The sequence below is a fragment of the Rhinolophus ferrumequinum genome, chromosome 21 (genome assembly GCF_004115265.2).
Source record: "Rhinolophus ferrumequinum isolate MPI-CBG mRhiFer1 chromosome 21, mRhiFer1_v1.p, whole genome shotgun sequence".
Taxonomy (NCBI): Eukaryota; Metazoa; Chordata; class Mammalia; order Chiroptera; family Rhinolophidae; genus Rhinolophus; species Rhinolophus ferrumequinum.
Genome location: NC_046304.1, coordinates 39,894,833 through 39,908,079, shown reverse-complemented (window position 1 = coordinate 39,908,079; position 13,247 = coordinate 39,894,833). Strand labels below are relative to the sequence as shown.

Here is a 13,247-nt window from a genome sequence, read left to right as displayed (position 1 = left end):
ATTTTCATTTGTTTCATTGTGAGTTTCACCATCTTTTTGTAAAGTGATTGAACATTTATATTTTTTCTTTGTGAACTGCCTCATTTCATAACTTTAAATGGACTGTTTTGTGTATTACAAACATTTTCCCAATTTACTGTTTATCTTTTGATTTTTACAGAGAAATTTAAATTTGTCAATTTTTCTTTATGGCTTCTGGGTCTTACGTCACACTTATGATTATAAAAATACCCATACTTTCTTCTAATACTTTATTATATATATATTTTTTCATTTAGATTGTGAAGGAAAAGAAGAATATAAACCAGTATGTTTATACTGCTTATTCTAGAATTGTAAGTGATTTTTAGTTTTCTTCCTCTTGCTATGTTTTTTCCTAAATTCTCTACAACGAACTGCATCACTCTTATAAAGAGGAAAACAGAAGGGCTACGTAAATGGTGTTTTGTTAAAATATTCTGATTTCAAAGTAAACAATACTGATACAGGCGAGAGCTCAAATGCCCCTAGAGTTACCAAATATCCAAACCCAGACAAAGAAACAAACAAAAATCCTTAAAGCCCAAGCATGAGCTTGGGCTAGAATTCCTGACTAAAAGACCTGGATAAGCCACCTCTCGTCTTTAAAATGGGGAGACCCCCACCTACCTTGCAGGGATGTTGAAGGTTTGGGGTTAATTTAAATGAAGTGCCCGGCAAGAACCTAGGCAACATGATGGCCAAAATGGTGGTGTTTTTTTTCATAGTGGGTTTGATGTTGAAAACAATAAAACATTACTCGGAGCCGTATCTCAGTAAGATATAAGATTCAAGTTGGAGCGTACCATCTGAGGCATAAAGCAAAGTGTGGGTGGACTGGCCTGAGACTGGATTGCTTCTGAGGCTTACAAATGTTTTGCAGACAATTCTAAAAGAGGAATTATAGATGTGTTTTGAGCTTCCCCCAGGGCCTACTTTAAAGAGGACAGTACTTAATTGAAATAAAAGGTTTTCCTTTTTTAAATGTTTTATTTACGCAACAAAATAATCCTTACCCATACCTCTGGGCTGCAGGTCAGTGTGTCAGTCTTAGGTCGTAAGCTCTAGGCCAGTGGTTCTCAATTCGGGGGACTGAAACTGATTCTGGGACTCAGTTTGCATTAGAAAGACTGCGGCACTCAGAGAACGCTTGCAGTCCACAAAGGTCTGCGTTAGGAGTAGGCCTGTCTTCCCACAGTGGTGGGCACTACGGGAAAGGCTGAGAACCACTGCTCTAGGCAGCGGGGGCTGGCACAACGTAACCACTCTCCGGCACCTTGCACAGCATCACATGCAGTCATGTACCTGTGCATTCTGGGGGGACACCATGCTCGGGGGTCAATGTCTAACCCGCTGTGTCTTTTAAGGTATGACAGCAGATTCATCGCCTAGGTCTAGGGCAGCAGAGGACAGCAGAGGGATCCAGCTCCTCCATCTTGAAGTAATACCAGTGGAGATCGTCAATCGAAACTATCCCTATACACTTACCCCAACACTCTCATCTGAAAAAGCGACTCCCGGTCGCAAGAAAACAGAGCCTTCTTGTTACCTTCACAGGCTGGTCCTGGGCTGAATCGGTCTCGCTGCCTTTCTCTTTCTTCTTTTTTTGTTTCTTTTTCTTCTTTTTGGCTCCAGTGTCATTGGCTGGACTCAAACCACTGTAAGACAAGTAAATACCGATGCAGGGTTTTTAAAAAAATCATCTGTTTTGGGCTACACTGACAAAGAGCTTTCTGTGGGGACAGACCTTCCTTAATCGAGCCTGCTGGCTTCAGAAGCATACTGGAGGATCCAGGTTCCCAGAAGGGGCATTTGGAGGACACCAGAAAACACGGCTCTCCTCCTGGCTCCCACCTGCTCCCAGGGAGGGAGTGCTGTGCAAGGAATGTCCTATTTGTTTGAAAGGACCTTTTCTGCTCTTATTTTTATTTTATGTTTATTTTCTTTAGGTGGCCAGGCTGCTGGCACCAAAGGCAAATGATGACTGTTAACAGGGCATTCATACCACCAATACGTCCTCCGAGCCCTAACTTTAAAAAGATGACAGCCAAAAGCGGTCTCTGTGGCAACCCTTCTTCACTCCCACCCTCCCAATGCATTAGGGTTAATGACTTTCCCCAGCAGGGTCTAAATCACAAGGCAGTATTGGAAGGGGAAGAAGGAATAAGAAAAAAGGCCGTTTAATGTTGCTGTGCTCTGTGTCCAAAATTGTTCATCACGAGCAATGCCTAAATCAGTCCCATACAATTGAGGACAACTGTCAGCAGGCTCAGATTGGGTGATCACCACAGGCAGAACCCAGCACCAGGAATCTGAGAAAACAACAGTAAAGCACCCAGCCACTCCTGCCACAAAGAGATTACATGAAACGTGTGTGCGTGTGAGTGTGAACATGGTTACAGGGACTTCCTGATGCCACTTTCCTTCTGTGCGGCATACCCAATGCAGCAAAGTTTCCTAGTTACATTCCTGTAATCTTTTGTTATCATTTTCTGTATTGTCGCTCAATATCTTTATTGAGATACAAATCATACATATTTTACTGTGTTTCTTTGACATTTTCCGTTCATTTGCTCCCAAATGTTTTCTCCCAATTCTTGTTAATTTTACGATACTAGTTTTGATTCTGGGTTCCCCTCATTTTATTGATGAATTTTAAGGTTCACCTGGTAGCCTGCTTTCCTAATTACTGATGTCGTTGGTTTCTGCCATGTCTAAATCGATGCTGGCATTTTCAGTCTGGGAGTAATGCCTGGTATCACTCTGCCATCCTCCCTGGAATTCTTCCATTAAAAAGTCAAAATCAGACGTCCAATCTGAGAGTATAGTGAACCCTAACCTGCACGATGAGCTAAGCTCAGGGCATTGTCTTAGCTACATATTCTAGATAACCAATTTTCAAAGAATTAACAGTGGAAAATACATTTTCCATGCCAATATGGTAAATACCATTTAAGCTTTATTTTATAATTCAGAAAACCTTCATGGTCTTAAAATGCCTTGGGGTAATTATGAATATTAATTATCACCGTACAGCTACTGGTGTGTGCCGGGAGAAGGCGATCTGTAACCTTGTCGTGCCATTTCCTGTTGCAGAATGTCTTCAGACTCATCTCTTCCTAGTCCTGGGAGCAGTACTCACATCCAGACTTCAGGACCTTAACACTTGGACTAAAGTTATCTCCAGCCTTTACTGGATCTCCCTGACTTCACAATCTTTCTGCACCATCTTATACTCTCTACCGCTGTGGGACTCACCTCTGTGAAAATGGCTTTGCATGTGTGCCTCCCATACTTGAAAGCCTAGTGACAGCAGCTTCTTAACCTGGAACGTCTCAAGCCCAACGTTTCCCTTGGCGCATGACACTCAGTTCCTCTCTAGCTCATACATCCTCACCTGCCCCTGCTCTGGAATAACTGTGCGTGCAACGCACCTGTCCAGGCCTCTCTTCAGGCCACTGACGCAGAGACTGTGAAGTCAGGGAGATCCAGTAAACGCTGGAGGTTACTTCAGTCCAAATGTAAGGTCATGAAGTCCCAATGCAAGTGCATCCCCTACTTATTAGGTTGGTGCAAAAGTAATTGCGGTTTAAAAGGTTAAAAATTATTGCAAAAACCGCAATTACTTTTGCACCAACCTAATAGTATGTTAACGAGACACAGAAGGCATAAGGTGGAAGGATGTCCAGTAACATTCAGAGGGGAAATAAACTCCTTAAAGCCTGATGCACAGCAAAACCCCCAAGGCCATGGCAGAAAAACAGGACCCATAAAGTCACTTATGGCGTGAAGATTATCTTTTTCTCTGAGTAACTCAATTTTGTTATCACACACAAGTCCATTTGCAGCCTATGACAACTCTATGTGGTTTTCTTATTCCAGAGGTAGTCTCACTCCTCTGGAAGACATGCAGCATTATAAGGTTTAAAAACTGGTTGATGTTAGGAGACAAATCAGCATCCCATTGTTGATACAATTTATAAATCCTTATTGATTTCAGGGTATGGAATGAATTCTCTGGTCCCTGTATATGAATTACCATAAGAATTGTTTTTCCGTGTACTTTGATCCTGAAGGTCAAGAACTGTAACTGGCAACTGCCACTCCAGGGCCTCACCGTTCTCACTGACATCAGGGGCCCAAGTGAATGGGGCATCTCCTACCTTCGTTCCCACCCTAGACAGTACAGCCTCCAGAAGTCTACAGAGTAAAACACTGGAAGAAAGCTTTTCATTTTCTCCAGTTGATTTCTCAATAGAACGCTGTGAGCACACTGTCACTCCAAACATGTCATCACTAGGTTTCAGATTCCATGCTGTCCATGTACAATGTGCATATACTGAAGCCAGACCCTGGGGTTTAGGAGCGAGTCTAAAGGTGTTTCTGAGTATCCACAGATAATGCCTGAAACAAATTAAATGAACCAATCCGCTTCCTTTATAACTGAGACAGTTTAAGTGAGTCTTCCTAGTAATAGGAAGTTGGGACCCCACGGGGCTGGGCCTTTCATTTCCACATCAGCCAGGCCTTGGGTGCAGGTTGTCTGGAAAGAGCATCTCCTGGGGAAGGTACTTTCCTCAGTTGAGGACAAATCCTGGGCAGAGACTAAGCTATGAGCGAACAACAGGCAACACTCACAGCATGAGGGATGAGGTAGCCTCTGGTTCCTGCACCAGTGTATGCACCACCATTTTTGTCACACATGTATGCATGTATGCACTAAAAACACTGTTTACTTTTGCTTTAACTTTATACAAAATCATGTGTTTTCACATTATGTGAAATATTCTGGTACTTTACTCTCATGAACTATTACATTTCTAAGGTTCTTCTATATTGGTTAAATGCAAATTTAGTTAATTATATTTTCTTTGCTGTATGGTATTAAATCATGTCAACATACAATAAAAAAGAATTGTTTTTCATTATTTTATGGAAAAAAGAAATCAAAAAGGTCAAGGTAAAGAATTGCTACATATTAACCAACTGGTTACTTACTAAATACAATTTCACATAAGAAAGATAGAAGAAATGACTGCCTCCAACTTTAGATTAGGTGTCTTTACAAGTGTGCAAAATCACTAAAAGCTACCTTCCTGCCGTTGCTCTTCCTAACTCAGTGGAGACACTTCTGTGCAGCCATCTCCCCAAGGACCCCATTTTTGTGGAAGGATCTTGGGCTGAACGTTTGTTTGTCCCGTTTTATGCATTATTAATACAAGTGCCTAGCAAACTCCTAGGCTCAAACTAAAACCACAGAGCTAATTTCATTTTCCTTGTATTGGCTTGAATTTGCACAAGCAGCTACGAAGAAATAACCTTGTTTCAACTTGTACATCAAGCATAGAGACAGCTGAAGAACAAAGGGGAGGTTTTTTTTAAAAAAGAGTGATTTTTACCGAACTAGCAGGTATTGCGCCACATCCAAGAGACACATTATGAGTTCACCACGGTCTTATAGTCAACACCTCAAATAGGAAGACAACTGACTCAGAGAAGAAACTTCCCAGGAGCTCACTAGGGTTAGCTTTCAAGGTAACTATGATTATTCTTAAGAAACCAAGTTCAGAGGCCTTGAGAGGATATCTTCAAGAAGCATCCTAGGAAACCAATACCATTTCACAGCACAATGGCCTCAGTTTGATCTGGGGAGAACCAAACCAGAGGACCCCACAGAAGCCGGGCTAGTCCTTCTCTAAAACTCTGGCATCGTTTTTAAAGGGACCTGAAGTCCCAGGACATGCTGGGATTCTACAAATTGACACAAAAATCCCTCAGAGTTTCTATGCCTGCCAGTCACCTTAACATACTCCAGAGACTGGCCAGAACGTTGGAATACAGCAAATCAAAGTCCAAAAAGAATGAGCGAGAATCAGTGAAATTTGCTTTCTTTTTTGGGAGGGGGGAATGGTGTGTGCCTGAAATTGAAAGTGAGTTCACAAAAAATATGAAATTTATATTCTAAAGTAAAGTCGATCAACTCAAGTCATTAATGAACAACCTAATGAACATGGGATGAATTAGCAAAGGACAGACCCAGAAACAGGAAAGAAAAGCAATCAGGCAATGTCATTTTTTAACGAAGGCCAAAATATTCTAATTTCAAATATATAAGAAATCCAATGGGTGCTCTGGTAGAAAGTCAGGGCTGGGGGAGGAGATGGAAAATGAACCTCAGTACTTATTTCTAGAGACAAAAATGCAGTGCCAGGGTGTGAGTGGGCGGGGGGAAGGGCAAGCTGACAGATGAGCAACAGGAGCACCGAACTTCCAGCCAACATGAGCAGGGAGTGTCTGTAACATGGGCCTCCCCTCAATCCCACTGGATGACAAAATCCACTCAAAGGTGTGTGGCTGAGGAACGGTGAATGGTTACTGTGGAAGCTAAACCACAAGAACTGGAAGGAACCCCAAGGCCATCTGTGTTAACCTGTTGTTTGCGGAAGAGAAAACCAAGGCCCACAGATGGGAGGCAAACTGGTCAACAGCTAACCAATTAGCACCCGAGGACAAGCCCCCAATCTCTCAAGACTTCGGGTATTCCTCCCCCAACATTACAGTCTATCCCCTGGGAGAATTTACCTGAGAATCTCCAAAGCCAAAGGAACACTGTTCCATCACACTGGGCCCTAAAACAAATTTCTGTGTATTAGAGGAGCAGGTATTAAAGGCAATGAGGAGAGTGAGCCATGTTTTATCCAGAAAGCCTGCCTACTCTAGCTCTCCTCGATGTCTGTCTAAGATTATTGATGAACCAGGGGACTGTAATGGTGGCACTAAATCTTCTATTTTGAGATTTGGATCTCTGGTATAATTCGAATTAGTAAGTGTAATTTAGCTTGGGACTTTTTGAAAGCTTTCTATGGTTCTGCTTGCTATACATTTACTAGGCATACCAGTTTCAATGTTTCAGTTTACTTCGGCCAAGTGCTGGCCCAGTGACCTGGGGAAGGTTTTGCATCTGTATGGGATCCTCTCCTGCCTCCAACATACATCTACATACCGTGTTTCCCCGAAAATAAGACCTAGCGGGACAGAGCTCGAATGTGTCTTTTGGAGCAAAAATTAATATAAGACCCGGTCTTATTTTACTTTACTGTAAGACCGGGTATAACATAATACTGGGTCTTATATACATATATTGCTTCCTGGCTTCCCAATGAGAGTTAAAAATTTCCTAAGTGTAGGCACCACATCTTTCACAGCTATCTCTCACAGCACCTCTCATCATGCTGAGCACACAGTTAAGAGTTCAATAAATATGTGTTTGACTGATGCTTTCCAGGCATAACAGACTAAAAACTCTGAAAAGCTGGAGCCCAAAAGAGGGTCAGAAAACATCTTCAGTAATGTTTCCACAGGACAGCTGTGTGAATATTCTATGAAAGCAGTGGACATACTGTGCTCTTTAGAGCCACTGGTTAAGATTTTAAATGATCAACTTTCTTATTTGTTGTCTTCTCCCTCCTTAGGACCTGTCATATTCCTGTCAGAGTTAAAACAAAAAAGCTCCACTGTAACTACTTCAAATGATTCCAATGCCTAATTCAGGCGATAGGTTTCGTTTTGATTCTGAGATCAACAGAAGAAAAAAAAAGAGTTCAGAAAATGAAATTCACAATTTTCGGTCTCTTGTTTTCTACTCCCAAAAACCAGAAGTTAAATCTTTGGGCTAAAATTCAAAATTTCCTGAGAGACTCAGTAAATAAATCTGAACCTCTAATATCCTTTTGATTCCACTTTTAGACATCAGGAAAGCCCTGTGCAGATCACTTTACTCATGAGGTATGATACCTTCACCAGCAATCCTATTAGCGGAGAGGTGAACAAAGTAGCACTGATACGCGTGCCCAGGGATGAATCACTAGCAGCTGCCTAAGCCCTGTACCGTTGGGACTGCAGGAACACTTAATGCAGTACCCCACACTGCAAATGTCCACCAATCAGTTATTCATACAAAAAACTGCTTGTGAATCCCAAACAACAGGAAAAATAGAAACACTTTAGTAAGGCTAAGGCACCCTAGGAGGCCTATGAAAAGAACAGGAGGTTGTGGGAAGGGATTACAAAAGATTGCTTTTACTGTCACCCTCTGCCCTCCCTGTGATAGCCAGTTTTAAGAGTGAACAAGCCAATTCCTGTCATGGAGGAAAACTCTTTTTTTAGGGGTCACAAAAGCTCTGATATACTTAATAGTTTAAAATGGGAATGAGACTGAAATGTAAATTCCACATCCCCTGGGTTACTTTGGCGAGCTAGACTGTAACCTGGCAACTCCACAGTCAAACCAAATGCTGTTCTGAGAGCATTTTCAGTAATTTTCTGAGCAATGACTCAATGCTGGCAACAATTGCACACACTAGAATGACCTCCAAAAAAAGATATTGGTCTATCAAGGAGAGTTTAAAGGGGACAGTCACCTCTATCACCAACTGGCTTCCTAGTTAGGGAAAGTCCATGGGTTATGGAATGGATCCAAAGACTGGACTCACACTCCCAGAGTCAGGATGTAGAAGTCAATGCAGTAGGGGAAAGAAATCCAGTAAAATCAAAATGGGTCCTTCAGGGCGTCAAAGGGAGAGGAGGAGATGCAAATCCCAAGTCTCACTACAAAAGCTAAATCAGTTACAAGAGAAGTCTAGCAGAGATAATCCACGCGAACAGCTTAGCACAGTGCCCGGCACATAGTAACAACAGCAAGAGACAGCATTTGTCGAACACTTAACGACAGTGTTCTCAAGGTCAGCAGCAGTAGGAAAATTTAGGAAGCAAGGACTGACCGTGTCAAAGAACTTTAGTTTCATTTTTGTGGGTGCTCTCAATAGAAAATACCATGTCTTGTGTGTCTTTAAATGCAACAATCACAAAAGCATCTTCCTTGAGGAACTGGAAGAGAGGCTTGCAGGGCTGAGATTTCAAATAAAAGGTTAAAGAGGAAGAGCTAAAGAAGCATCCCCCTGAAGTTACTGAATCTATGCTACCCAAATCTATGGACTCCATAGGGAAAGGGTTAACTGCAGACTTAGTAAAGCTGAGAAATTTTAGAGTGAGCACATTAGTTAAACAATGTGAAAAATCAGCAAAACTGGTTTGCCATGAGCAGCAGTCTCGCTGAAATAGGCTCTCATTTACTTTTCATTGCTTCTGCTTTCCAGTCTCTTCTCTTTGAAGCAGCTCTTGATTAGTTTCTTTTTAATTGCCACTTAATTGGGAAATAAAATTAGAACACTTATTTGATACCAGTGATGGGGTTTCTCTTTTCATTTCTGCTTTGATCTAGTTTTGAAAAACCAAACGCCGAAGGGAGAACTTCAGAAAAAGAAACTGGAAAGATTTCTTCTTTACAACAGATAGACGCAGCTATAAGCCATCAAATAAATATGCAAAGAACCCCTTGGAGAATCTGATGAATAAAACAAAAGCAAGTGAGGATAGCTTATGGAATTCCTTTCAAAAAGACCTTTCTTTTCGCTTAAGTTTCTTCATAAGGGATAATATCTCACAAGGAGGAAGTGAGGAATACTTGTAAGAACCCATTTTAATCTGTCCGCATGGAGTAAGAGAACAGGATGGAAAAGAGACCTCCCTTATCAAAGGGTTCTTGACGATGGCTTACCAGCATCTCAACGGTATCAACGACATTGCAGAGTAAATTCCAAAAGAATCCTACGAACAAAACAGTCTAAAGGTTCTTTCTTGTTCCAGAACACCCAGGTAAACTTTACTTGTTTGGTACCCCAAAATTAAAATCTGGCAGCTCATAAGGTTTATTCTTTATAACTCTCGGAAAGCCTTTCACTAAAAACAAGCCAATTAAAGCACAGATATGAAATCATGAACTGCAGGGGCATGTGGCACAAAGATGATCTTAGTCTGACTTTCCTCTCAGTTGCTCAGGGGAACTTACGTCAGGCAAGTAATGGGGGGAAATACTGCCTTCCTCTCCTCTGTTGAGTGGATGTTTTAAAACAATAACTGAAAAAAAAAAACTGTAGACAGATACATATATATATACATATACACACAAACATACTATATATGTATGTATGTGCACACATATGGGTGTATATGTACATATGAAATTTATACTCACCAAATGTTTAATTATGGAAGAAACACATGACTAGAAAAGTCAAGAACTAAACTTATACACAAAGGAACATAAGAAACTAACACAACTGCACTTCCTATGATTCCAGTGCACGAATGTAGCTCCTTTCATTAGCGTAAAGCACTGTGAGCGCATCCTGAAAGAAAAGCCTAAGAGAATACGGGTTAGTTTGAATTATCATAATCTAATTGCAAATATTATACTTTAGAATCAGTAACATCGAAAGAAACTATTCCCCTTCAATTCGTATATCACTTTTGAAAACATTTTAAATATAGAGGGTGCCAAAAAAATGTATACACATATTAAGAAAGGAAAAAACTGTGTTAATATATACCTATAACAAAAGATGAATACAAGTCACGTTTGACTTCTGCAATTATAAGAGGTGCTCAAAGTGGTTACCATCAGCTTCCAGGCACTTCTGATTACCGCAAACTACTGCTTGAGCAACGTTGACCAAAAGTGTTAACATCTCTTAAAATGTGTACACTCGTACATTTTTTTTGGCACCCCCGGTATTATAAGACAAGAAAATTTCCAGGAAGCCAAAAAACAGTGGAAAACTTTCACAGTAAATTGGAGAATCCTTGATTTCTGCAGGTATTTCATAAAAAGTGTAGCAAGGCCTACAATGACACTTATTTGGGGAAAGAAAGTGAAAGTGTATATATAAGGAAAATCTTCCCCTCAGTGAGAAGAAATGAAACTCTACCAACACTGGGCTAAGGACTTTAACATTTGCCATTCATTCATCCAGCAAATATTCATTAACACTAAGTGCCAGGAATCCCAAAGACATGAACCCTGTTCTAAGACACCTTCAGGTGAGGCAGGGGCTAGACACATGTTATTTAACTACTGTCAAGATAAAAAGCTACGAAAGTACAGTATGTGTAAGGGCAGGGAGGCAAGCTGGGGGAAGGAGGACAGAGATTTGAAGAAAGAATAGAAGGAAGGGGGGAGACTGAATTCCAGATGTTATCTCATTTAATCCCCACAACTGGAGGTTAAGTTTACTATTAAGTATCAGCACCAGACTTTGAACCCAGAATTGAACGACTCTAGAGTCTATGTTTTTCCCACCGTGCCACACAGTTTCTTCCCCAAACCGTTTCCTCTGATACTTAGTGGAAAAATGTTGACTCTACTTCAGAATCCAAATGCCAGAACTAGGTTCTGTCCTCCAGGCTGGGTCCTCTGCTTTTCACCTGCCACCTCCTAACTCATTTACTATAAAGACCTCTACATTTGGGATGCTAATGAACTTAATTTGTTCACCCAGACCATAATCATACACAAAAACAACCAAAAAAAAAAAAGAAAAAAAAAAACCTTCAAAGTTTTTTTTAGGTTACCACTTTGCTGTACTATAAATAAAACACAGAACTTTCTGCCAAGCAGTTTTGCAAAATAATTCATAGATTATAGGGAACCAAACTAATTAAAGAGCTATAGACACTGGTCAGGGCAACAGTTTGGCAGAGAAAAATAAAAGCAGCTACACAAAGAGCAAAGAAGCTGTACTTTCACTTCTGAAACGACTTCTAATTCAACAACTCTCATCTGTGACGGGATCTCTACTCAGGGCTGCACTTTCCCTTCTTCCTGTTCCTATTTTCTCTTTCTCAGCTCTTCCATTCTTAGGACACTCAAACTTCAAAACAAAGCTTTTATTACATTAGACCTATTGTGAGTAATAGCTATAGAATAGTCTTATAAAAACCAAATTTGACAAGCTTCCTCTTCCTCTACATTCTTCTCATTTTTACTGCTGACTGTAGAACATAAAAGCTAGATCTTTTAACCTAAGGATTCACCACAGGCAAATTATAAATCATTTAAATAATCCTATATTCTCCCATCTCTGCAAGGTAGCAGAATTTTTTTAAAAGTTTATCCAAAGACCTCTACCTCCTACCTTTACCTCCAGGACTACCATCAATACTGCAAATGACAAGATGGCTATGAAAATCAGACAGATCACAGACACAGCAAGTTATACATCCAAAAGACTCTCATGACTTTCCGTTTAAAAACATATTTGTAAATATATAGATAGGGAGAGTGAGTGTCAGAACCAGCCACTGTAACAATGAAGAAAGAGGAATGACAGGGTGTGGCTTACAGGAGTGAAAACTGATGTGGAAATAGAACTCAACACTCAAACAAACGCCTGATGCATTTCTTCTGCCCAAGGAACAGATAGTTGCTAGCAGGAAAAACCCTAAAGTACACTATTCAAGAAAGACCATTACTCAATTTCTTGAAGCTTGAGGCTACTTCGCAAAGTTAACAAAGATGCTGGAAGAATTATATACTGTTTAGGAAACTTATGGATTATGTGGAGCAACGGACACCTTACATCAAAACACTATACAGTAATTACGTAGGGTTTATAAGGTAAGTTTATATTTTGAGATTCTCTGGTAGTGACATTTTACAACATAATTATGGTCTGTATAGCCTGGTGAATTTCCTCATTGAAGGTGAACTGCAGCGAAATGTTTTATTATTCGTTTATTGCTAGTCACGTTGTTCACACAACACCTCTATAAGTAACGTTCCCTTTGAACTGTAGTGTTATATTGACCCGTGTTGTGCCATCGAAAACTATCGTCCAACAGGCTCTTTTCCCCGGACGCGCCGTAAGCATATGAGTGGAACATTACACAGAACTTTTATATAATAAAAGTATTCAATGTCTCCGATCCTTAATATATGAGCACCCACCCTGGTAAATGACAAAGACAGCAACCAATCGCCAGGCAGGATCCCAACGTCTCAGCCAATAAGAATATGGGGGTGGGGTTACACTAAGCTCCCGGTGACTTCCCCGCACCCCAGAGACCCAGGTTGTGGGGGACTGGAAGGGAATTGGACTCCGAGGATCTCGTTACCCCCGGTTGTAGCTGTTGTCCTCCTCGTTCTCGCAATCGCTGCAGTGCTCATGGCCGTTTCCGTTCCCTTCCATCATCTGCGGCCGCGGAGGTGCCGGCGACTTCACTGCTGTCTCACTCTCGTCCGCCATCTTGAGTTGCGAGAGCCGGCCTCCACGCCTCGCTACATGGGGGGTTCCTATTGGACGAGGGGAACTTGCGCTATATTCTGGGTTTTG

At 41.1% G+C, this 13,247-nt stretch overlaps 1 protein-coding gene across 1 annotated transcript in view; it reads right to left on the bottom strand.

Annotated features, from left to right (window-relative positions):
- The window catches only part of NMT1 (N-myristoyltransferase 1), a 28,570-nt gene extending 15,365 nt beyond the window's left edge, over positions 1-13,205 (bottom strand). Inside the window, exons 1-2 of the mRNA XM_033091074.1 lie at positions 13,030-13,205; positions 1,568-1,676 (exon numbers count right to left, since the gene is read on the bottom strand). Of these exons, the coding sequence (XP_032946965.1) occupies positions 1,568-1,676; positions 13,030-13,160 (240 nt within the window). The 5' untranslated portion in view covers positions 13,161-13,205. The remainder of the gene's footprint in view (positions 1-1,567; positions 1,677-13,029) is intronic.
- Between the last annotated feature and the right edge of the window lie 42 nt (positions 13,206-13,247).